Consider the following 26,799-nt stretch of genomic DNA (forward strand, 5'->3'; position numbering starts at 1 on the left):
TTTAACATTACTTCCCTTGATTTAAATTCAACACTTGTCACAATATATCAGAGCATCTTGTTGGCCTTTTTTATAGCTTCTCCACATTGTCTAGATGAAGACATTTCTGAGTCAACATAAACTCCTAGGTCTTTTTCATAGTTCCCTTCTTCAAATTCAGTATCTCCCATATGATATTTATAATGCACATTTGTATTGCCTGCATGCAATACTTTACACTTTTCTCTAATAAATGTAATTTGCCATGAGTCTGCCTAGTTCTGAATGCTGTCTAGATCATTTTGAATGACCTTTGCTGCTGCAACAGTGTTTGCCACTCCTCCTATTTTTGTAATGTTTGTAAATTTAACAAGTTTGCTTACTATACCAGAATCTAAATCATTAATGTAGATTAGGAAGAGCAGAGGACCTAATACTGATCCCTGTGGTACACCGCTGGTTAACTCACTCCATTTTGAGGTTTCTCCTCTAATCAGTACTTTCTGTTTTCTACATGTTAACCACTCCCTAATCCATGTGCATGCATTTCCTTGAATCCCTACTGTGTTCAGTTTGAGAATTAATCTTTTAAGCGGGACTTTGTCAATAGCTTTCTGGAAATCTAAATAAACCATGACATATGCTTTGCAATTATCCATTTTCAATGTTGCATCCTCAAAAAAGTCAAGTAGGTTAGTTAGACATGATCTCCCTTTCCTAAAACCATGCTGACTGTCTCCCAGGATATTGTTACCATATAGGTAATTTTCCATTTTGGATCATATTATAGTTTCCATAAGTTTACATATAATATAAGTCAGGCTTAAGGTCTGCAGTTACCTGGTTCGGTTTTGTCTCCCTTTTTGTGGATCGGTATTACGTTTGCTATTTTCCAGTCTGTCGGTACAACCCCTGTGTCAAGAGACTGTTGCATGATCTTGGTTAGCGGTTTGTAAATAACTTCTTTCATTTCCTTGAGTACTATTGGGAGGATCTCATCTGGCCCAGGGGATTTGTTTATTTTAAGAGCTCCTAGTCCCTTTAACACTTCTACCTGTGTTATGCTAAAGTTATTTAAAACTGGATAGGAACAGGTCGAATGTGTCGGGCATGTTGTCCGTGTCCTCCTTTGTAAAAACTTGTGAAAAGTAATCATTTAATATATTTGCTATTTTTTTCTTCATCTATGAGTTTGCCATTTGTGTCTCTTAGACATTTAACCTCCTCTTTGAATGTTCTCTTGCTGTTATAATATTGGAAAAATATTTTGGAATTGGTTTTAGCCCCCTTAGCAATATTGATTTCTATCTCTCTCTTGGCCTTTCTAACTTCCTTTTTGACTTATGTTTGCAGTTCCAAGTACTCTTTCTGTCTACTTTGTTTTTGGTCCCTTTTAAATGCTCTGTAAAGTGCCTTTTTTCGCTGAATATTTTTTTAATTGATCTATTAAACCATTTTGGCCATTTTGTTTTAGATTTAGATTTGTCTATTTTTGGGATATAATTGTTTTGCGCCTCTAGTACTACATTTTTAAAAAACAGCCATCCTTTTTCTGTGGATGTTTTCTCTATTTTACTCCAATCTACTTCTGTTAGTCTCTGTTTCATACCTTCATAGTTTGCTTTTCTAAAATTGTAAACCTTAGCTTTAGTCATTACTTTTGGGGTTTTAAAAAATATTTCAAATGAGACCATGTTGTGGTCTGAGTTTGCCAATGGCTCTCTGACCTCTGTTTTAGTTATTCTGTCTTCATTATTTGAAAAGACTAAATCAAGGCATGCCTCCCCTCTAGTCGGTGCCTTGACAAATTGCGTTAGGAAGCAGTCATTTGTCATTTCCACCATTTCAATTTCGTCCGTCGTGCCCCCCATCGGGTTTTCCCATTTTATACGGGGGAAGTTGAAACCCCCCATTAGTATGGCTTCTCCTTTTCTACACGCATTTCGAATGTCATAGTATAACAGATTATTTTGCTCAGCGTCTGAATTTGGCGGTCTATAGCATGCTCCTATTATTATTCCCTTTGAATTTGTGTCCATTATTCTGACCCATATTGATTCTGCATTGTTTTCTTTGTCCTGATTGAACACCTGGGCTTCAAGACTATTTCTTATGTATAGCGCTACCCCTCCGCCTCTTCTGTCCTGCCTGTCTTTCCTATACAGTGTGTACCCATTAATATTATATTCTGTACCCACTAATATTATATTCATGAAGAGACACTATCCAGTTAGAATTCAGAAAGCTGAATTCTTACTGGATAGCGTCTGGGACAGAATAATCCCTGTATAGCCACTAGGGTCAGGGTAGTCCACCCCTGCACTTACAAAACACTGGAATACTTATAAAGAAGGGGAGATGTAATGATACTGTGTTAAGTTACTGGGATTCAGTTATGTCGGTGTACCTGCAATACCGGGATATGCCAATAGATGGTGCCCTATTCTAGGAGAATACGTGAAGTACCAAGTTTATATTGACAGAGTGTACTAAAGTTGTATTGGCTGCACGTGTGAGACTCAGTAAATAATATAAAGAATGATGATGTTTTATGTTTCGGAAAGCAGTTTAATTCCTTGAATCCGGCGATATTGCAACGTGTGTGCAATCTATTACACCAGGGCATATCTGGGAAGCCAGACAACTGATAGCATTTGTGTTTGGTTCTATTTTGTTCCTCACCTCCAATTGGAAATATTATACTCCCGTGCCCTACGGAAAAGCGCATCTGTGACATCAGCCAGTATCTCTGACACAGAAGACTGACAGATGCCTGATCTGTCCCCAGCTGTTGCTGGACGGCACTCGACTTGCAAAACAGAATAATTGCGGACTTCAATTGCTTAACAAGCTGTAATGCGAGTGTATTTTCATAAAGCGCGAACCCTGAAATGCCTCCGAGCAGCTGGCTTTTGAAAATACAGCTTGCCAGCTATCTGGTGTCACAAAGGTGTTTTGCGACATGTTTTTCACTTTGCCCCTTCTGAAAATCAGGCGGATAGTTTGATCTTAGTGCAATGGTAGTGTTACATGTCATAGGTAGAAGTGCATTTAACTCAAATATGTTGTCAAATAGAAGGAACACTAATCTCAATACGGGAGCAACAGAACTCTGAATCACTCAGGATGATGACAAACAACAGGAATGAATAGTTTAATAATTCTCTCCTTCGTTGTGGCCAGTCTCACTTTAAGACCTTCGTTTCAAAACAATGCAAATTCAGGGATCTGAACTATGCTACTTCAGCATAGAAGAAAAAAAACGAATTTATTAATGATATTTCACAAAAAAAGAAGTGATGTAAATAAATGAATTGTATTATGTTGTGTGTTATTCTTAATACTACCACTACGACTATGACTACAACAACAACAACAACTACTACGACTACCACGAAGAAGAAGAAGAAGAAGAAGAAGAAGAAGAAGAAGAAGAAGAAGAAGAAGAAGAAGAAGAAGAAGAAGGTTAGTACTACTAATAGTAACAACAAGTACATTTTACCCGATATTTTACTAGAGGAAAGTCGTCAATTAAATATGTCCAATTTCTTTCAGAGCATTAGTGCTTTGTCAGTAGAAGTCTTTGACTTGTGACTCACCAGATCGATATGAAAATGATTCCGTGTATACTCCATTTCAGGCATGCCAGTTTTTTGCTTTTAATCTGCAAGTATTTAACTGTATTGTAGTACCTAATGGAATTCCACAGACCCATTGTGTGCCTGAAATTGTTTAAAGAAATAAAAATAAATATAGTGTTCTAAATTCTGTTCCTTAACACTGGCAGCAAGATACTCTTGTCACATGTACTACTAGCACCAGTGCTGCCTTTTCTAGTGCTCGACAGGGTTGCCAACTATTTTTACAAAAACTCACCAATTCTTCCTAAAAACCCGCCCAAACCCAACCCAAGCAGGAGCGTAAGTTGTGACATCACACTCACCTCTGATGTTCCCCAGTGTAACAAATAGCAACTACATTATTTGCAATTTTTTTTGCAAAATTAAAACTTTTTGTGTTTTATGTGCTTAATTACCAGGGATCCTCGGAATCCGTTTGCTGCGGAATAAGTTGCTGTCGGAGAGTTTTTATTTGTACACTTGCAAAAACTATGAAGGCTTTTTTTGGTTGTTTGGTAACCATATCAATACACTTCTCATATATAATCATCATCGACACAGGCAATGCTTAAATTTAGTGAACATACTTGTTCAATAAAACTGCTTCTGGCGAACGAGGCACACTGTCAGTGTCACATTCATGCTGAAACGTAGCTGCAGTTTAGTTCAGTATCCAGCGCGTTTCTACTACTCAACAAGCTGTTTAAAGATGTTGGGGGCACTCAATTTTAGCCTTTTATTTTAATTGTGGAATAACGCTGATACGAATCATACGAAAAATCATTCCTTTTCTTTAATCAAGTAAAACCTTTGAGAACAAATTCTTATTTGCAATAACGCCTGTTACCAGACTGTGCCTTTTAGAAAGTGCTTTCTTTGTAGCCCAAGGTAATAATGAAATGTACATAATATGACAAATATTGATGCGTGTCATTGTTACAATGTTTAGCAACAGTGATGTAAACACTAATGGTTGTGTATCATACAGCTTAGTATTTTGCTTAGTCATATCGTAAATATTTTAAAACTACTCAAAATATAACCAAATAAAATACCCGCAAAAATGTCCAAAACTTCTCACGTGTGACGTCAGTAGAATACGCTATATGCGATATCACCATGTTAATTTTTAACCAATGAAAATGCAGCATTTGGTTTTGACAGGCGGCCTTAACCAATCAGGACCAGAAGTCCCACCTCCCAGTTCCGGTCATGTGTTTGTAGTCTTTAAGCAATATCGGAAGTCCCACCCTCCCATCCTGTCACGTGTATGTAGTTGTTAATGCACTTTTGGAATCCGTGTTCCATGATTGTAGTTTATCACATTAAAATAGCGAATTAAACAAAGGTTTGGGGTATTCATTTTTAATTTAAATGTATTTAGAGTGAAATGGGTAAACAGGAGAATACATTGTTTTGTTATATGTGTCATTTCAGAAAATAAAATAAGCTTTTTAGAAAAATAAAAATAAGTTTGAAAACAAGGGTATACAGTTTGTTCTATTCTTTATTTCAGAAAAATAAAATGAGCAGTAAAATGGGTGAAAACAAAAAGGGTACGAAGTGCTGAAAAAATAAACGAGCTTGAAAACGAAGACAGTAAAATGTTAAAAACAAGTACATTACACAGAGAAGCGTGTCCGTTTAAAAATAAATAAATAAAATAAAGTGTTTTATAATGAACAACGATCCGATGCTGTATGTACAGAGCTAAATGGACCTATACAGAAGGAAAGCGACACAGGATGGTCTTAAACAGAGAAGCGTGTCTGTTGAAAAAAGACAAAATGTTTAAAATAAGGAACAACCTGTTTAAGAAATGTACATACTTAACCCAACACAAATAAATAAATACATAAATAAATAAATTAAATTAAATAATAATAATGTGAGACCCTGTATACATTGTTAACATTTAAAAAAAAACCTTCTTGCATTATTTATTTTACACAGCTGGATGTACAAGCATGTCTAAAACAGCAGGGTCGGCTTCTGAAATGTCTGTACCAAGTGTCTTGAGTTTAAAACAGGGGTGCCCAATCCTGGTCCTGGAGGGCCGATGTCCCTCCTGACTTTTGTTGCAACTGTGCCCAAAATTACTTAATTGGACCAATCAAGCCCTTATTAGAAGCTTAATTTGTCCAATTAATCAATTTAGTGTACAGTTTAAACAAAAACCAGGAGGGCATCGGCCCCCCAGGACCAGACTTGGGCACCCCTGCTTTAAAACATTAAAATGTCAAATAAAAAATAAAAAAAGAATACACACCTTGACTATCGGCTGCTGCTATGTTAGACTTGTTACAATGTGTTTACATAAACTGAAGAAAAAAAATACAGTTTTAAAATAAGACGCTACAAACCTTTTCAGTGTCAGTGCTTGTCTGTATCTGAACAAACAGAGAGAATTGCGAGTGTGGCTGCAGTTCCCCCAGGGTGCTGAGGGCGTTGTGGAAGCGCCACGCCCCTTCCTGTCACGTGATTGTAGTTTTTACAGAAGTTTTACCTCGGTTCAGGGCCATGTGTTTAGTTTTAAAACAACAGTTTTAAAGTTTTCAAGTCAATTTTGATATAAAGAAAACAAATTGTTACCGTAAAACGGTAAATAAAACTAAAGTATAGAGTTGTTGATGTATTTTTTTTTAATTTATACAATTAAAATAAGGCATATGTTGACCCAGCTGTGCAGAAAGATCAGTTTGGGTCTCTCTTGGCAATGCTGAAGAGGCCTGTAGCTTATACAGAAGTATACAAAAAACACAAAAGTTTTCAAAAGTACAGATTGAAGGATTATCATCTGAACAAAACAGTCTTTAGGCACGTATTTAAACACTTTGAAACCAGGCGTTTATGCTGAAATGCACGGATCATGAATGTCTATTTAAGTTTATTTATTTTAAAGCTTCAAAACGTCAAAACAATATGGTACAAACATTGACTATCAGCGGTCATATTTTAGACAATTTCCAACTTTGTTACAACGTATTTACTTAAAGCAAAAAACTGTTTTAAAATAAAATGTGATAAACTTCGGCTGTGTCTATTCTTGTGTGAGCATGGCAGACTGAGAGAGAATTGTACAAGCGACAGATCCCCCTCATGAGCGAGGGGCTGGGGATTGCACTGGCCTGTGGTGATAGGCTAGAGGCGATAAGTACAAGAGTCTGCTGTAATTCCTTTAGGTAGAATGAGAACAGTTTTAAAGAGGGGAATGTTAAACAATTTTAAAAAGTTAATAAAATGACATAGAACACTTCTCGTTACACAGCATGTCACTCCCGTTTTAAAGTTTTTCATACATAGGACTGCATTTACAGAAATCTGCACGAAAAACTATTCCAGATATCCTGTTAAAAAGTGTGCAGAATAGTGGGGTGTCTGCATAAAGAAAATAAGTGTCAAATTGGTTAACAGACCAGTAAGCTTACACGATGCATAAACCAAATAGGGAGCATTTTTCAAGAGAAACAGAACGGTGGTTGCTGACATTGAGTAGCAATGGCAAAATGAACTAGAGATTAGAGATGTGCTGGTATTGAAACTTCAACGATGATTTTAGGTTACATTATAGCATGTATAGCTGCGCTGTCTAAGGATGCAGGGCCTGGCCCTTTGACAAGCAAGACAGCTAAAGAAGTGGACAGCGCATTTCAAAGCCTACAACCTGCTGTGTCCTGCGGTGCTATCTAGAGGTTGTCCAGCCAGTTTCACAAGAGAATCGGCAATGCAATTGCGATAAACAATTGTTGTGGAGTTCTTAGCACAGGGCACACACTGTAAAACTATCCTCTTTTGTTGCCCTTACACTTCACACTGTGTGTGTGTGTGTGCGTGCGTGCGTGCGTGTGTGTGCTAGTTATATTTTTCCAAGCTACGGTGTTCAAGAGTTTGTTATTTTAGCCAAGATGAAAATAACTAAACTTTAGAAATGCTAGTTGGGCCCCTCATTAGCTGGGATGGGTGTTCTTGAGAATGTCCAGTTTGTGATGTCAGCTAAGAAAATGTGGTGTTTTAAGATGCCAAGTGGCCAACCGACCTCATGGTGTTCACATTATTGTCCTTTTAGAAACGGTTTTGTGTCAGTGTTCTGCAAACAACTACTGTGTAGTATTGAAACATGTGGTGCCAGTAATTCAGTTATGCAAACTGAAATCTTAAAAAAAACAATAAATTAAAAAATATTCCAATTTAGTCATCAGAAAACATTGCTTACAAAACATTTACAATATTTACAAACAGGTACTTATCCACATCCTGTGAAACGGTTCGCTTGTATTGCGCTTCCACGTTACAGGACGGATCCGCTGCTTCTTGTTATTTATTTGCAACACACACATAGTTCGGGGTGTGTGAGCACACATTTTGCATTCTGTATGCGTGCATTTTGTCTACAAACACTCATATATCCAATATGTATATATAAAGAAAACACCAACAAATACTTTAAGCAGATGTTAAGCATTTTCTTTGCAAAGAATAATTTATGAAGGTATCCTAAATTCACATTAAGGATTTTTTCTTGGTTACAAATTGACTTGTTAAAACAGAGTGTGTAAAAACAAGGGGGTGAGGGGCTCTTCTTTAACTTGTCGTCTCTCGTGGCTATCTAACTTACACCTGCCCTATCTGGGGTGTAATGCAGTCACTTGATAACCACATTCTTCACAATACAGTATGCAGACTCTTTGACAGAGGGGCTCCTCCTCAAAGATCCTGAACATAAAAAGCTAAAGTTTGAATGCACTGAAATGAAGGAACATAAATATCTCCCTGAGCTGGGAGGTAGTGCCACCGTTTCATTTTTACCAGGGGAATTCTAACACGACTGAAGTGAAACTAGGTACCAATGTCACCTCCATAGTAAAACGTGCTTCATTTACATGATCAAATTGTATCTAATGCCCAGCTGTAAACACTATGCTTTGTGTGTCGAGATATTAGTTTAGTCCATCCTCTATGCCACACAAACTGGTCAGCTGTCAAACGCTGTAGCGTCCATGTGTTAACATGTCTGTCGATGCCTCTGACGTACATCGCACTCTTGAGATTATTAACACAAATATCCTGTCAACACGAAGAAAAGTTCATTCCAAACCCTTAACTGTTCATTCTTTATTATAAATATAGGGATTTGTAAATATCTGTCAAAGATAAACTTGCTTACATTTTCACCCGGTACGCATGCCAGCGTCAGTGACACACTGTCGCTGGAGGTGAAAAGCGCTCAGTGCCTACTGGCGCTGGTGTATAACACCTGTAACATGTTAAACCAGCGCTCAGTGTGTAACACCTGTAACATGTTAAACCAGCGCTCAGTGCCGCACCGCCGCGGACCAGCAGACCATTGCAAGCTAGCAAGCCAATACAGAAAGTGCCACATGACAAGTGTTCGTGTGGTGTTGTAGCTTGCTGAAATCATCTTCTTTAGAAACTTTATTTTTATTTTTGATGGCGCTCATTGTAAGTGATATTCTGGAAGAGGAGACTCCCGTTTCAAAGCGTGTAGAAACAAGCAATCATCAGCGACAGTGCTTCCCGGCAGCTTTTGTCGAAATTCTCTTTTTATATGTATTTTCTGTAAACATTAGTTTATGGATAATCTTGTTTGCTTTTAAACCAATTAAATTACATTATTTTTTACACATTATTTTTACATACACTTGCCCATTTATTCAGTTGGGTGTTATTTTTTTTACTGGAGCAATCTAGGTAAAGTACCTTGCTCAAGCAGCAGCGTCCCCCACCTGGGATTGAACCCACGACCCTCCGGTCAAGAGTGCAGAGCCCTTGTTTGTTTGTTTGTTTGTTTGTTTGTTTGTTTGTTTGTTTGTGTTGGGTTAAGTAAGTATGTACATTTTTAACAGGTTGTTCCTTATTTTAAACATTTTGTCTTTATTAAATATACACACTGCTCTGTTTAAAGCCATCCTGTGTCGCTTCCTTCTGTGTCGCCGCAAAATAGCTCTGGACATGCAACCTCTACACGTGTTAACAATTCACATTTCTCCCCTTTTAAAATTGTTCTTCATTTTTAAGTAACTGCATTGCAACCTTGTTTTTACCATTTATTGCAGAGATTCGCCGTTTGGTTCTGTACCGTTTCTTATCTTCGAACAGACGTACCAGCAACACCCTTCGCACATGCCCAGCGATGCTGCTAGCCAGTGCTGGGGTTCCCCTAGTTTCTTATCTTCGAGCGACGCCCTTAGCTCCTGCAGGGCACAGATTAGTGTACAGCAGTGTTCTCTTTCCCGCAGACACATTTAAGGTTTGTAGTATTTTATTTAAAAAAAAAAAAAAAAAAATTCTTTAAGCAAATACATTGTAACAAAGTTGGAACTTGTGCTTAGGTCTAAAGCTATGTAAAATACGTTTTTTTTAAATGTTAACAATGTCTACAGGTTCTCACATCTTACTTTGTTTTATTTATTTATCTATCTATGTGGTAGTTAAGAAGTGTTTTAAACTGTTTAGCACGTTTTTAGTCTTTTTTCAACAGACACGGTTCTCTGTTCTCTGCAGGTTTTAACAATTCACATTTCTCTGTTTTTAAACGGTTTTTCATTTTAAGCACATGCATTGTAAACTTGTTTTTAACATTTTACTGCTCATTTTATTTTCAAAACGTGCTTTATCTTTTCAACATTTTATACATTTTTGTTTTCCCTTTTTACTCATTTAATTTTTTCAACACTTGATACATTTTAGTTTTGACGGGAGGGTGGGACTTCCGGAATTGCTTAAAGACTACAAACACATGACCGAAACTGGGAGTCGGAACCTCTGGTCGATTCTGATTGGCTAGGGGACCTGTCAAAACCAAATGCTGCATTCTCATTGGTTAAAAATTAACATGGTGATAGCACATATAGCGTACACTACTAACATTATGTAAAATAATATAACATGCTGTTATTAATAAAGATAAATACAACTAATTTGTGTTCTATTTTTCTTGCCATCAGATTATGTAGTGTACATTTTGTAATTTGCATTTGCGTTATATATTATTGTGTCAATTGCTACAAACATTCAGAGTTATGTAGCCTACGCATCAAGCGCATGCTAGTATACTCTTAGAATAAAGAGTTCTATAACCTTTTAAGGTTCTTTGGCGTGCTTCATATATGGAACCCTAAAAGTGTCTATATAGAACCATTTCAGATGGTTCGTTTAACACCAGATACGCATGCCAGCGTCAGTGACACACTGTCGCTGGAGGTGAAAAGCGCTCAGTGCTACTGGCGCTGGTGTGTAACACCTGTAACATGTTAAACCAGCGCTCAGTGCCGCACCGCCGCGGACCAGCAGACCATTGCAAGCTAGCAAGCCAATATAGAAAGTGTCACATGACAAGTGTTCGTGTGGTGTTTTAGCTTGCTGAAATCATCTTCTTTAGAAACTTTATTCTTATTTTTGATGGCGCACATTGTAAGTGATATTCTGGAAGACGAGACTCCCTTTTCAAAGCGCGTAGAAACAAGCAATCAGCAGCGACAGTGCTTCCCGGCAGCTTTTGTCGAAATTCTATTTTTATATGTATTTTCTGTTAACATTAGTTTATGGATAATCTTTTTTGCTTTTAAACCAATTAAATTGTTCCAAAAAAAAAACCCAAAAAAGACTATTCTATAGTCCATTCATTTTAATTCCGTACATGGTCTTGTTGTACTAGTGCTCAAATATACACTCCCTTTTTTCTTTATATATTTACCCGAAACCTTGCTTAATATAATTTTAGGAAATGACATGTCAGCACTGTGCCTGCATCCAGAGCACGTCTGCCGATGAAAATAAAAATACGGCTAAAAACAAAACAGTATTCGGTTCAACAGAGACAGTCAGTAGCGTAAAAACAAACAAGCTAAATGCTCCGCGTCTGACTGTACAGTTTGACATTTGAATGTGCCGCCCCTGCTTGTTCTGCGATGCTAAGCCAATAGGCAGGGACAGGACGTTGAAAAGAATTGTGGGAAATGTTGTTTTAAGACCTTGAAATATACCTTTGCTTCTATGCCTGAGCCCACATTTCCCACAATTCTTTTCAACGTCCCGGGTAGATGTTTTTTCGAGGCAACTGATCAATGTCTGATTCTGTTCACATTGTATACAGTATTGCAACAAAATTACTTATTGATCATTGTCATATACCAATTGCTATTGTAAAATGCGTGCATCATAGCTATAACAATATTGAAATACATAATCTTACTTTTTTGGGTTGGCTTCAATCCCTTTCTTTTTTACACTATGTACAGTTAGGAGGCTGTGTGGTCCGGTGGTTAAACAAAAAAGTCTTGTATCCAGAAGGTCCCCGGTTCAAATCCCACCTCAAGCACTGACACATTGTGTGACCCTGAGCAAGCCACTTAACCTCCTTGTGCTCCGTCTTTCGGGTGAGACGTAGTTGTGAGTGACTCTGCAGCTGATGCATAGTTCACACACCCTAGTCTCTGTAAGTTGCCTTGGATAAAGGCGTCTGCTAAATAAACAAATAGTATGTGCGTAATAAACCCAATCGGGCCGTGATAATGACAACCCTAGGCTGTGCTGAAATAAATAATGTGGTTTTCTGCTGTAGTATGTGCAGCTTGGCAGGATGGCCGAGTAGTCTAAGGCGCCAGACTCAAAGACTCTGTATTTCCAAAGAATTGTGTTCTGGTCTCAAAGTGGAGGCGTGGGTTCAAATCCCACTTCTGACAGTTCAATTTTATTTTAAAGCATACCTTAAGTTTGTCATGTGATACAAAAGCAAATTTTGGCATTTTTGCATTGCCTGCCTCGTCAAACAAACTCGAGCCACAGCACACAGCGCTGCTGCATCGGGATACAGAGATGGATTTTAAAGCGACTGAATCAACGAGCTGAGACTACTTTTTGAAGAAATTGAAAACATGCCTCTCGTCGAAATATTTGCTATTTAGTTAATTAATTTATTTTTTGAATTTGCAAATCGCAGATTACATTGCCAACAATCTGAATTGCTCAAATCAAGCTGCGATGAAGCCTATGAGAATCGCTGGCATAATTCAGGGGGAATTAGCTCAAATGTTAGAGCGCTCGCTTAGCATGCGAGAAGTAGCGGGATCGATGCCCGCATTCTCCAAATAGTTTTAATGTATCTGCGTATTAAGTCCCAACGCATTATGGAGATACATACAGTGTGTCAATTCTTTGTAACAGAGACGTCCGCCCTACATCTGTATTTTAAAGCACAGTTCCTAATTTGTAATATTCCCCAGGCTGAAAAACTGCAGTGCGCCCTCCATCGTATGCCTTCCGAGAAGCACAAACTGAGTTTTTTTTATATTTTTTTTAGCAATGGAAGAGTTTGTGTTATTTGGGAATAAATATAAATGGTTTGAAATTTGCTTGCATTGGTTTGAATACATGTAATTGTGATTACAGACTTTCCTGCCCAGTGTTGCTTTCTTCTTAGATGTGGTCTGTTTCGGCTTTCTGCTCCCTCGATCACGTTGTGCAGCATCTCCCGTATGCTTTGGTGGTTTAACAGGTTGGTCTCTGTGGTGCAATCCGTTAGCGCGTTCGGCTGTTAACTGAAAGTTTGGTGGTTCAAGCCCACCCAGGGACGATGCTTTTTGCATTTCTTAATCCCATTAGAAGATGGCACTGTAATATGTTATTATTTCCTCCAATTACACTGAAGAAGAAAATGTGTTCTGTTTTTTAGTTCAAAATAATACAAAACAGAAAAATATTCTTGCTGTTTGCCGAAACCCGGGATCGAACCAGGGACCTTTACATCTTCAGTCTAACGCTCTCCCAGCTGAGCTATTTCGGCTTGACAAGCTTCCTTTCTCGAGATAACATTGTTTTTTTAGAAAAGTTGTACTATAATTAAGTACATTTCTAAACAATCCGCTAGTAACATATATAATCTCAAAGCGCTATAATTTATTTCAGCTCTTATGAAAGACAAGTATCCTTGCGCATTACATCATCCTTGATTGCGAAATGTAATATTAATTAATTTTGTATTTGTAATTAAGAAATGCAGCTACCTTATAATTATTTATGAAAGATTATAAAAATCAAACACTGCTACCAACTCCTGTGTGGAATTTCATAGAAAATTGCGCTAAAAATTTAGCAGCTTTATTCCTATAGTTTTAATGGTAATACTGACAATCCTTTATCAAGTTCACTGTACCTGTGTATTTGCATGGTCCAGTATAAGAAGATACGATTTTTCTGGAGTTCTTGGTTGCTCAGTTCAGCACCAGTCATCAGAGCTGAAAAACAACAGCAATAGGTACCTGGTATGGTAACTGGACCACATATCATTTATATCAACTGACTGTTTTCCTCGAAATATTATAATGCCAGTATTTGATATGTGTATACTAGAACATTCATTATATAGCACCCAAGTTTAAATCACACCATCAGTTATAAAAATGCATTGTAATCGATAATGAAATTAGCACTGAAAGGGAGACCTATAAAGTAGTTATAATGTGAAGATCATTATTTTTATAAGCATTGATTCAAATTCGAACTTACATGGTTGAACCTTCTGGGGCGATACCAGCTTATAGATTACTTTGTATCAGTCAGGCTGAGTCTGCCATCAGCCTTTCTTCTAAACAAGGGTTCCATCTGAACCTGAAAAAAGAGCATTTGTGACAAAATAGCAAGGTTGCAGTTAAACAAAAGACTTCAATTAAACAAATAGCCTAAACACAAAATAGTCACAATGGCCAAATAAAAGGTTTCTACACAAAACAACAAGAAATCAAAAAGGGGTTCACTGGGTGAAAACAAATAAACACTACTATACAATGACAAAAGGGACTTACTGTTGAAAAAGAGAGATTATTTTTTTTAAAAAGCATGGAGTATCCATGTTCACATTTTTTAAGTATTGCTTTCAAAACAAGATCATTTTTCAATGAAACTAAATTAGACTTAAAAACCTGAAGTTAAATACAGTACTATAACGTTCATGGATACATAATTAAAAATAAATGATAGAAAAACACAATGTATCCGATACTATCAATGTACAATGCACTATTCTGGTACTATAATGCAGTACCATCATGATAATATGATTGTCCTTTTTATTTCTAAGAAGTATCCTGGTATCTACAGTATAATGCAACACTACACCACGGTACTATATGGTACTATTTATTTTACCATGGTACGATTTCTGTTGTCCCGGATACAAGTATTACAGTAACATTATAACGGAGAAATGTATTAAATATAATTGCGCTTTGGATAAAACAGTCCCTCAAACAAGTTTCTAGCTGTTGTAAATATTACATTTTTTTAACACTCAGAACTGACACCTATTGTAAAAATGTCAATACGAACATATATTATTATTGCCATTTTTTTTTAATTTTTGGTGACTATACGTACAGTACTAGTGACAATTAAAATAATACTGTAATAAAATTCTTCCCTTCAGATGATTGTATTTCGAAATAAACCAAAAGTCTTCACGATTCAATAATCTCCCGCCGTTGAGAACGCGCAGGATTCTTGGGAGTTCTACGAGATCTGATTGGATAATTCCGTCACTTCATTCGTGGTAGCTCTGCGAAATCTGATTGGCTCGCTCCTGGTCAATTCTTGGTAGTGACACGGGCTATGATTGGTCAAAGCTACCAAGATATTCCCAAGATTGCAGATCGGGTGGGAGGGAGAGCTGGCCGGGCTGGGGAGCGCACAGAAATGCACCGCTGAACAGAACACCCCCCCTCAGACATGTGCTGTCTATTCACGGGAACACACCACTGAACCAGTTAGTTCAGATGATCGCTGGATACACAATAAACAATCTGACAATTTCACAAATAAACCCGTTTGTGTTCAAACCTATGAGAGGTGGAATGTAACAAAAATGTGAACTTCAAAAGCCAGAGCGTCAAACATCAACGACAAAGTTCAACATTTGAATTGAAATAACAGCTGTCAAATAGACAAAGCACAACACTCGAAGATAAAATGCCAAATTGAAAATGCTCAACACACTAATTGAATGAATTATACATAAAATAATGAATGTAATTAAGCTCAAAAATTGAAATGGGAACTTGAAATCTTAAATAAATTGATTACAATTCAAATTTCCAGCACGCCATCCGATTTGTGTTTAGTCTGTTCTAAATCAATTCTGCGCGTTGTATTTCAGGTTAAGCGCTGTGCTTTCCATTTGTCACTTGGTCATTCTATTCCCCGGGACTGCCCCTTTCATGGCAAATCTGACATGCGAAAGAGATGCTTTGCACTGTTTCTTAAATCAAGTGGCCTCAAATAAATTGTTTACATTAATGTCTGCTTAGCCTACCTATCAGTCTGGTGAAATTGTAAAAATGTGTAATTGACTTGTGGATGTTCACATCAGAACTCGAGATGTCATTCTCGTCCCCTCACACTGGCGCAGGCAACACATCTGCCTGGATTCCTGCATGATATAAATGTGTTTCTTCATTTGCGCGGCCTGCTTTTTATTATTCATTGGGGTTTGTTTACTACATGCCTCCATAGCTGAGCCTTTAATCAGACAGTCCTTGTAGGTGACAGTCCAGTTTGATCTGCACGTACTTCTGCCAAACTTCAATTCAAAGTACAATCTTCTAAATGGGTTGTAATATAATTTAAAAAGTATTATTATTATTATTATTATTATTATTATTATTATTATTATTATTATTATTATTATTATTATCAGTTTTAATTAACGTACTGATTGCAAATTAGAGGACTAATATGAAAGAGGTGCGTGCATCAATTGCAGCTAATTAGATCCCATTAGCACCTGAACCTCTTTATAACCCCATTGCACTCTAAGGAACCCCAAACTCAGCTACTGACGGGTTTGTTTTTATTATTGTTTCTTTATAACGGTGAAAGTTCACGGTCGGGGCTGCCTTGGATTTAATGATGCCGTGTTGTCTTAGATTTGGGTAATTGTTGATCTTTTCTCTACTTTAGAAACGTTCATTTTATTGTGTGTTTCTCACTTGCGTTTTTTTTTTCCAATGCAGAATAACATTGCTATTAGCAGTGTTAGTCACAGAAGTTTGGACGCAAGTTTGTGCCCCTCTAGGTACGATAACGGTCGCTTCAGCACAACAGCTTTCAGCTTCCTGTTTATTTGCCGGTTGTGTGTTTTCAAGTATCGTTGTCTTCTACAGGCTCGGTGAGGACAGAATGTCAAGGGAGTGTTATGATGATGATGTTGGAGAAGTCTTTTGTTGGAAAGTATTTTCGCATCAATGTGATTGGTGAGTGATCATTTTTCTTGAATGGAAAGCTTTTGATGTACAAAGCCTGTTGACTCGTAATGTAATAACCTGAATTAAATACAGAGCACTCCTGCGCTGTATGACAGCAACCAGGCTTTGTTTTTTTTAGGATGCAGGGTATGAAAGGCTCTTGCCTTAGTTTTAGAAGCATGTTGCTGATCTCACTAAGTAGACCTGTGCTGCTACAGCCTTAGTCAGATTTGTTGACTGCAAGTGCGCAGAAATAGACATCATTTACACTAAACCCACTGTTCCAAATGGGCGTATAATTCTACTTGTATGAATCGTTTTTATAAAATTGCATTTAGTAGATGGAATAGTTATGACAATTTCAATAAGTAGATGGAACGGGGCGGTCGGGGTGTTCACTTTGTTATATCTCTACCTTGCTTGATCACGTGTACAGTTTAAGGCCAACTGAATTTTTTCCCATAGACAATAAGGGGGTGCTTGTATCCCTCTCTCCAAGACTGGCTGCACAGTGTGGATATAGCTTAACCGTTGACTTCTTGGGAAATGCCAAGTTCCTTGCTTCTGTGCTGAGCTGCTTTGTTCAGAACACAGTGAGTCATCATTTTATTTCTTGTAAACCTGTTTCTAATGGTGACATGCTGGGACTAACTTTAGCCTTTGTTTCCAGAATGAGACGTACAAGCTGACAGTACAAATCAGTGTCTTCTCAAACAGTGCTATGACTTCAGCTTCCTCCTATGTTCAGAGCATGACATGCCACTATTCTCCATGGGCAGAGAGGGAGATTCTGTGTGAAAGAAACTACATGGAGGTAAGGGCTGTCGGGATGTGATAATGCTGTTCAGTATAACTTGTTGGGTTGTGTGGGTATTTAATTGTCACTGCAGAAGTACTTCACTCATGACTAATGTGAATTCTCTTTAGGTTTCTGTGAGAAGAGGGGTGCCACTCATTGAGCCAAACTTTGTTCAAGATGATCCTGATTGGTCCCTTGCGTACCCAGAGGTAGAATCATGTGACTTTGCATTTTCTTCATTCATGTCCCCTTGGTCTTGCCTATTGAAGTTTACTCTACTGTCTCGTCTAGAGGAAGCAAAATCTAACGGCCCCCTTAACTTTAACCTGTCTCCCAAGAGGGTGGCCATATTGGAATTGTGTGACATTTAAGGCATTGGCTTTGCATACATGTATTCTGTGATTGCTTTGATAGAAATTGATTGGAGAAATTAACCCTTTCTTGTTGGTGTAAGCCTTGTATTTCAACCACTGAGGTAGTGGCTTCATATGTGCAGGGTTATAAACCCTTCATGCTAAATGTGTCCTGATATACCTTTTTGAGGACTGCTGCATAGGTGCAATTTCAGGTATTGTCCTAAAGTTTGGTACACTGATGTATTAAGGTGCAGTACAAATGAATGGCTGTAAACTCTGCCTGTATCGGATCCAGACAACATGTTTTCACATAGGCTTTTGTACGCAGTTGTATTTGAGGATTTACTTTGTTCTATTGGAGATGCCCGGTGAACATAGAACAGTTTGAGTGATACATTGTTAAACTTTCACCTTTCAGTTTTAGTTCCTGTTTATTAAACAAGCCATTTGTGACAAATCCTTTAGACTGGGGATGCTTTGTGTTCAAACTCCTTATTCTAATGAGGTTTTTTTCTTTGCTAGGCAACTGCTGCTGACAACAGCATCTGGAAAATTGTGTTCCATCTCTCAGCAAATAGAAAGACAACTATGACTGTTGCTCAGGCCATGACAAATGGCTATGGCATAAACACTACACCAACTCGAATTCTGGTTAGAGCTGCATACAACTCCACAGAAAGCCAGCCTCAGGTGGTAAGTAGTCTAGGCTTCATTGTTGTCTAGTACAGTATATCCAGACTATGAAGGTAGATTTAATCTTGCTTTTGTTTTAGTAAAAGTTCCCCCTCCCCTCCAACAGATCCAAACTGTACCAATGGCTGTGCTAAGATCAACCACCTTTTATAAGCAAAGATGGATGGTCATGATGGTGGACACTGCAGTTACATGTCCTACTGGTGAGTAAGTTTATGGAGGGCAACGGTGCTCAAGAACTATTCTAGGTTTAAGTATGAATTTTCTATACCAAGTCTATGGTGTTCTTTTCTGTCAGATGGAACAGCCTTCACAGAACAGATGATTACATGGAATGTTCCCCGTGTTCTGCCTCCTCTTGTTCCGACACCACAAATTACTACCCTTGATGTCCAAATGGGAGTTGATGGCCGCAAGCTTGACCCTGCAACGATTCATAGTAGAGATTATAAACTGGATGTCAGTCCCCAGCTAATCACTGTAAAAATTCCTGTGGGAGCTGTTGGTGGATATTACAAGGTATGTAGAAGTTCAACATCTTCTAAATCCTTCTCATTTTAAAGCTTTCTTCCTAAGATGCTTCTGTGCTTTCAGAGCCATGTATTGGACAACACCTATGTGATCTCTTACTCTATTGAACCAATGCTGGAGCATACCTGGCAAGATGGGCCTGAGAAGACCAAGTACACAGTACTTCATCCAATAACCACTCCTTTCATGCCTCGGCCACCAGTTGTCACAAACCGTATGTAGAACCGGTCCACATGCAGTAAATCAAAGGGATTTGTTGCAGTGCTCCACTTCATATCCTTCATTTTAACTGCATGTTTTAATTTCAGACACTGTTCCTAAAGCCAGAGTGTTCAATGTGACCCTGGGGACATTCCTGCCTGATGTGGAGCTGGTCAAAATTATAGTTGGACCAGAGACGTTAACTGTGCCAGAAGCCAACCTAAAAGGTTATAATGTCCAGGAGCATGTCTTTCCCAATGGATCCAAGACCTACACTCTCCAGGTGCCATTTGAGGACCCCAATGTGAAGCAAAAGGTAACATCCCACCTGTTAAACCATCCTATTGCCCTTTGAAAACACTTGCTTCCTGTGGACGTTTTGCTTGCTGTTTGACTTTGGGTTTAATACTACAAACCCTTTCTCTTTCAGGTAACTCCTCCAGACACCAGAACCTACATTCTGCCCCTGACCTACTTGCTGAAAATAGTGCCAGAGAATACACCCTTTACTCATCCTGCTGTAGTCGAAGCCATTCTCAAAGACATCAGTAAGTGCCTGACTGTGGTCTACAACTACCTTTTTCTAACCAATCCAGTCCATTGCCGTGACAATTCCTCTTGCAGTTCCACCTACAGTAACTGGCTACTGTGATGGTGCTGCATTCTATACCATGGTAACATATGGCAACATGGGTCGCAACTGGATTCCTTTTGTGGGCTCAAGAGAACTTGGTGGAAGTCTGCTTGCCCTGTACAAGTATAATGCCAACTCTACCAATTTCTGGATGACTGTCCCATACAATTCAGTTGATGCCACATATGAAGTAAGTGATGGAACTTTAAAATGTGTGTTAGCTGTTTTGGGTTCAACACATTACTGACCTGATGTATTGTCTCTGTAGGTGATCAGTTCTTCAGGCATCAGAAGCAGGCTTGACTTGACCTTGAAGGATATTGGGACCATGGTTGTGGTGGCTGACTTCTCCCTGTCCTGCAGTTTCCCTACAAAGATGATTGGTAACTCTCCTGCGAACAAAGCATTCTTTAGAATAGCTGCTTTTGAGATTGGAAAAAGGCTGCATGAAGTGGTATTGAAGCTATAATCTGTTTCCTTAACCTGGTTCCAAATGCTGTGTTTCAGATTGCTTCACCAATGGAACTATGGCAGCTCTTGCTGTGAAAGTGGAATCTGTCCCCAGCTTGTCTCCAAGTCAACTAACTCTGAGGGATCCAAGTTGCCGGCCTCTTCAGTCTGATGCTATCAATGCGGTTTTCTACTTCAATGTCAACTCCTGTGGCACAACTAGAAGGGTTAGTATTGACACATTTAAAACCATATTATGAGGAGGTTCAACATATTGACAAGGTGGCCCCAACACCCCTGGATCAGTCTGGGGAGCCATGGTGACCTGTGTTTCTATCCGCTGAATTACTTGCATGAATTGTGGACATCTGAAGGATGCCACCTTTGTATTGAACTGCTTGTCCAGTTGACAAAGGCGTTGTGACACATGACTCTTGGTTATGGCATTGCATGTGCTGCCTAGAGACCTTTGGGTCAATAGCGGTGAACTGGAAAGAGCGTACTTACTGGGGATGATCCCGTGGTGAGGCCGGGACTAAACTAATACATGAGTTGATACCAACTGCAGCTCAAGAGTCACCAGCTGTGTATTCAAATGTGTATTTGCAACAAATCCAAAATAACTGCTGTTGCCCTCCTAGAGTTTACTAAAACAATACCATATTAGTCTAGCAGTTTCTGTAGACAGGCTTGAGGTATCATACTAACTGTAACAATCATGAGGTCCCGAAAAAGTGTTCAATTATGAAATTGCAATATTCATAACCAACGCTTTTTATTTTTAAATTGTGAAATTGGTACTAGGTTAGTACACAGCTGGGGATGATCCAGAGTACCATATTAGCTAGTCTGCAACTTGGTATGCAGCTCCATACTAAATCTACAAGTTCATTGCAACCTGGGTCTTTGATTTCTCTTTCAGTTTGACAACAACCTCCTGACTTATGAGAATGAAGTGCTGTTCACATCTTACCGGTAAGGATTGCAATCAAAGTGAGTATCCTTGTGGTTGAGCCTGAAACTCTCCTAACCCCATCTCCTCTTTCCAGGTTGAGAGTTGCCTGTCACTATCTGGTCAATGACAGCAAGGTAGTACAGTTCTTGTACCAGAATAATCCTGCACCTGTAGTCCAGCCTGGCTTGGGTGACCTTGCGGTCATCATGCAGCTTGCATTGGGTAGGACTTGGCAATTGAAATAATATAGATGCTCTAGTAGCGTGTTTCCACCTATAAAATTCTCCCTTGCATCTCTGCAGATTCAACCTACAACGACTTCTATGGAGCTCAGGATTACCCTGTTGTGAAGTACTTGCGAACACCCTTGTATTTTGAGGTAGAGCTCCTGTACAGCAGGGATTCACAGGTTGAATTGTTTTTGGAGAACTGCTGGGCAACCTATTCTGCTGACAGGAATAGCTCTCCAAAGTGGGATGTTGTTGTGGACAGGTAAGATGCTGGAATATGATATTGCTGCTACAAAACCTATGAATTGGAGTTGTGGCTGATGTGCTCCTGACCTACTTTCTCTTTCTAGCTGTGAGAACTCTGCAGATGAGTACTTGACCATCTTTCACCCAGTCTCCAGCAATGCAAGAGTGCTGTTCCCTTCCCATCTGAAGAGGTTTGAAGTGAAAATGTTTTCCTTCACAAGCGGCCGGGATGCACTGAAAGGACAGGTAAAGTGGAGTGTTGATATGGGGATCTTATACCACAATGCTTGGTTTGGATTGCTTTGCAAGCAGCAAATGGTCACTGTGCTCACATCTTTAGTGAGTTGGAATGAAAACCTATAACTGCACATTTGCAAGAAACACTTACTATGATGCAATATATTTGTTTTTCAATTCAGTAATCCTCATTGGATGATGGTCCTGCCTGATCTATTGATGCTTGTTTTACTTGACAAGGTGTGCTGTCTTTCAGATTTACTTCCACTGCAGTGTTGTGATATGTGATTCAAACCGGCCATCAGACAGCCTCTGTAGCAGACGGTGCATTCCAGGGAAACAGAGGCTTGGTAAGAGCTCTGCTTGAGAGGGGGGGGGGGGACGACATTTTGCATGCATTTTTGTCCATTTGTTTTGATGGACTCCTAATTCCTCCTGTAGGTCGCAGTGCTGAAGGGATGGATGGTGGTGCAGTAAAGGCATTGGTGTCTTCTGGCCCAATTGAGCTGAAGAGAGATGGATCCCTTCACTTTATGCCTAGAAGCGGTAATATGCATGATGTGAACACAATTGCAGTTCAAGTGAAATATATAACTATCTCTTTATATTCCACTAACTATTTCTTTCTTCTCTTGCAGGCCAATTCAATGTGTGGTCCCTTCTGGGAGCTGCAATGGGTGTGTGTCCAGTGGTTGTCTTTGTAGCTGGAGTTGTATATTTTTGGAAAATGCCCAAACGTGTGTATTGATAAATAAAAATCTTGCTTTTAAAGACTTTTTTGGATTGTGTGTTGTTTTTATTTTTTTGGTGGGTGCTTGACTAATTCTACATAGATTATATATTGGTGAGTGTCGGAATGGCCATGTTAATGGGATTCTCTCCTCTTACTGCATTGAATGCTTTGCTTGTTTCCTGATCAGGCCATTCTCAATATGGTGTGTTATTCAAGGACCCTTCATTAATTCACTGAGTGAACCTGGGGGCAAAGACTTTCCTTCTCCATTGAGTTGTAACCCTCTTTTTATGTTCCTTTTTGCTTTGACATGCTGCTTTCAGTATGCAAGTTTAGGGTGAAATTATCAACACTCCTTTATATATGTATATATATATATATATATATATATAAACCTTGTTCTAGCATCACAAAAAGTGTGTAGATTTATATGGTCTGATTGCTTGTTTTTTTTTTTTTTTTTTGTTATGAGTACAAGTTTGTATTCATTTTGTTCACTGAGATTAATACGTCTTTTACTGAAAGTGGTCCCTGGTGAGAGCTCCAAGTAAGGTATTAGTTTAACTTCTTCAGTTTTAACACTATAGAAATGAGGTTGTGTTTTTTTTTGTTTGTTTTTTTTAAGTAATTTGAGTTACTGGTTAAACAAACCACTACTTGGCAACATGTTCTCTTCATGTTTGTTTTGACTGTGGTTTATATTGTCTGTTACTGGATAAACTCATTTTACGAAACACGTTCCGTAACAAACCGGTACACCCGATGCGGGGAATCTTTAGATCCGCGCACCAGTCTGAACCAGAAGTTCCATTCTTTGAGCTTTAACATATCTATGAGAGAGCTGAGATATTGGAACTGAATTCACTACACCCGCTGGCAACCCCTTGTGTAATGTGTTTATACTATATAGAGGACACTGAGTTTGATGCAAAACTCGAGCAGCCACATTCATATTATTAAACCTGTTATCAGACTCTCCGGCGCCATCACTCTGAGTGCTCTTTGAAACAGACTGGGTTTGTATTTATATTCATGTTGGGTTAATCAGAGATGATTATCGGCGGCCCGTCTGTAGTACTACCGGAGATTTTAATTGCACAGTTTGTACCGCTCTGTGCAGCGCCGTACCGTTTGTAACACGGTACGTGAACTGCATTCTGCTAAACAAAACATCACAGCAGCAGCAGCAGCGCCATCTACTGGACAAAACCCAGACATACACGTTGAAACAATGATCCACTTCAATATCTACAAAGCCTAAACAAGAAACTATTAGCAAAGCCCCGAAAAAGAAAATATTATACAAAACAGTTTAAAATCAAATATTTAATTGTTAATCTAACCATTTTTAGTTACTGTAGAACTACTTCTCTCAGTGAATTATTAAAATAAGGTTTAAAGTCTTCATTTGTCAACAACACCACACTCCTAGACCCATTTAATAATAGCAATAATACACTCCAGGGTCTGTGTGTTATCATGAGATATATCACCACTTCCTGGGCGGTTCAAGAACTCGACTTCGTCTAGTGTCTCCCAACGCACCCAAGGCATGGTGATATTACCTCATGATAACACACACACCCTGTCGTGTATTACTGCTTCATTAATGTAGTCATTAGGTTTATATGTCACATTCCTTTGTTGTCAATGTATTGATTTAGATATTCGGGTTGGATACCTCGGAAGCCAGCGGAACTCCAGCGTTTCTCCGACAACCACTGATAACCCCTCCCGTGATGATCGACGCTGCCATGACAACCCATGACATCACCCGCACAAGTTACAACACGGCGAGTCATTTTTTGTAGCACAGTATTAACGTGTTATTGTTTTCACAAAATAACATCAATAAGATTATCAGATCACCTGCTAGTGTGTACTAAACACAACCTCAAATATCAGTGAATTGATACAGAGACAAGCCGTGGCACCAGCAAGAGGTTAAAATGAAATTAATAAATAAATTACGACATGAAACAGAAATACATGTGGGTGTATTTTAATCAAAAATCCATGATCCATAATTCTGATTATAATCCCACAGCTAATTATTTACAAATTATCAATTTCTATGTTTCTCTGAGTGCTAATGTGGTGTACATATTAATGGATTTTAGAAATCATCTATACTAGTCTGCCCCTCAAACAGTTTTAAATATAATTTAGATTTAAATGGCAGGTAGTATATCAATCAATTTCTAAAACAGGTCGCATTTTGTAATTTAAATAGGCCTACGTATGAGCTACCAAAACATATTTTTGTTCATGTCGTTATTAATGTATTTACTTATTTATCTGGTTAAACTTGAATCCAGCCTTACATTTTAACTTCTTGAAGTTACCACAGCATGTCTGTGTATGAATTACTGAAGAGTAATATTTGTGATTTGATTACTCTAGCAGATGAACTGATAATGTATGGGTGTTATTTTGTGAAAACAAGACAATATTAAAAAAGAAATACTACAACATTAAATAAATAAATAAATTATACACCAAACTGTAGAACATTTGTTTAGTCTTAATATCATAACAAATATGCATATTATAAATATGCACTTCTTTTAATTTGTTGGAAAACGGTCTGGAACTGAAGTAAAGTATATTTTTTTTAATACTGTGCTATTTGAGTATTTAAAATATGGTTATCTTCAAAATTAAAATGCCAGCAACTGTGTGTTAATTTAACGAAGCGCCTAACGCCGCTCGGAACGTTCGCATTTTTAAATCCTAACGGTCTCTGCTCAGCTGAGTGGAATGTTCACGAGCCGGTTGCCTAGCAGCGTCTCCCCCTCCTTCTCTGCCCCGCCCTCTCGCCCTCTCTCGTTGCTCCAGCTAGGAGTTCAAATTTATCTTCATTATTAGCGCAACTCTTTACTAACTTTTACAAATTAGCTTATTGGAGGCTTCGTGTTTTCAAGATGGTTCTGGTGCAGTCCGGGCAGACTGACTGGAGCATCATTACAGTATAGCACACTGCTCTTTTTAATGCTAAATATGTATCTGGTATTCTAAGTATTATCTACAATTAATAATTCAGCTATATTCATATTCAGAATGTAATACAGTATTAAGACAGGCTCCAGTATTATAAATAAATAAACACGCTTTAAGAGAAACAGCAGTGATGTTTATTGTCCATTCACATACATTCTCTATATGTTTCTACATTGTGGTTGCACAGGGACAAGGGTCTCAGTGATGTTTAAAAAAAATACTAGAGCCTACAATTAACCAATATAGAAAGGAAGGGGGGAGAAATGTATTGCCTGTGTGCAGTACCTTACACTTTTCTCTATTAAATGTCATTTGCCATGTGTCTGTCCAGTTCTGAATGCTGTCTAGATCATTTTGAATGACCTTTGCTGCTGCATCCAGGGCGACTTATAGTCGTAAACCAAAATACATTTCAAGAATCACAGTACAGTATTAATACAATTAAGAGCAAGATAAATACAATGACTTTGGTTCAAGCAAGTACAAGTATGACAAAATACAATTCAATAACGAAGCAGATAACAGTGTCAGTGATAGTTACATCAGGATATAATTAAATACAAAATACTATAGTTTAAATAACACTTGACAGATTAGAGTACTCTCAAGTACAGGATTAGATGTAGTAAAATAGGGGGCAGATAAGAGCAAGTAAAGCACATTTAAGGAAGAGTGATAAGTGTCCAGAGGGAAAAACAGAGGAGTTCTACAGGTGCTGTCTGAAGAGGTGAGTCTTGAGGAGGCACCGGAAGGTGGTCAGGGACTGGGCAGTCCTGACATCTGTAGGAAGGTCATTCCACCACTGCAGGGCGAGGGTGGAGAAGGAGCGAGTTATGGAGGCAGGGGAGTGTAGAGGAGGTAGAGCCAGTCATCTAGTGCAGG

General features: G+C 38.5%; 3 protein-coding genes across 9 annotated transcripts in view; 2 read left to right on the forward strand and 1 right to left on the reverse strand.

Moving 5' to 3' along the window:
* LOC117962990 (P2X purinoceptor 4-like) overlaps positions 1-3,828 on the reverse strand; it is a 28,797-nt gene extending 24,969 nt beyond the window's left edge. For 4 of the 6 annotated variants that reach the window (XR_009309625.1, XM_059005817.1, XM_059005813.1 and 1 more), the window contains exon 1: positions 3,579-3,828. Coding sequence is in view for 4 of the 6 variants with exons in the window: in XM_059005817.1 (XP_058861800.1) it covers positions 3,579-3,694 (116 nt within the window). In the remaining 2 variants the exon portion in view is untranslated. The remainder of the gene's footprint in view (positions 1-3,578) is intronic. The other 2 variants (XM_059005816.1, XM_059005819.1) reach the window with 2 other exon arrangements.
* Positions 3,829-16,418: 12,590 nt separating this feature from the next.
* Positions 16,419-20,328, forward strand: LOC117970189 (uncharacterized). 2 transcript variants are annotated; one of them, XM_059005784.1, is made up of 13 exons: positions 16,419-16,540; positions 16,622-16,683; positions 16,772-16,861; positions 17,318-17,445; positions 17,523-17,666; positions 17,780-17,860; positions 18,530-18,700; positions 18,807-18,903; positions 18,999-19,219; positions 19,295-19,445; positions 19,540-19,748; positions 19,863-19,980; positions 20,057-20,328. In XM_059005784.1, the coding sequence occupies exons 1-13, from the start codon at positions 16,515-16,517 to the stop codon at positions 20,311-20,313; spliced, it is 1,755 nt and encodes a 584-aa protein (XP_058861767.1). In that variant the 5' UTR covers positions 16,419-16,514; the 3' UTR covers positions 20,314-20,328. The 2 variants fall into 2 exon arrangements, with proteins under 2 accessions (XP_058861767.1, XP_058861768.1); XM_059005785.1 differs by having other exon boundaries at positions 16,421-16,540; positions 19,863-20,196.
* Positions 20,329-20,336: 8 nt separating this feature from the next.
* LOC131702972 (zona pellucida sperm-binding protein 2-like) lies at positions 20,337-22,957 on the forward strand. Its single transcript, XM_059005835.1, has 9 exons — positions 20,337-20,449; positions 20,574-20,743; positions 21,439-21,491; positions 21,566-21,693; positions 21,774-21,963; positions 22,052-22,193; positions 22,441-22,534; positions 22,626-22,730; positions 22,823-22,957. The coding sequence occupies exons 1-9, from the start codon at positions 20,395-20,397 to the stop codon at positions 22,930-22,932; spliced, it is 1,047 nt and encodes a 348-aa protein (XP_058861818.1). The 5' UTR covers positions 20,337-20,394; the 3' UTR covers positions 22,933-22,957.
* Positions 22,958-26,799: the final 3,842 nt, after the last annotated feature.

The sequence above is a fragment of the Acipenser ruthenus genome, chromosome 32, assembly GCF_902713425.1.
Source record: "Acipenser ruthenus chromosome 32, fAciRut3.2 maternal haplotype, whole genome shotgun sequence".
Classification (NCBI taxonomy): Eukaryota; Metazoa; Chordata; class Actinopteri; order Acipenseriformes; family Acipenseridae; genus Acipenser; species Acipenser ruthenus.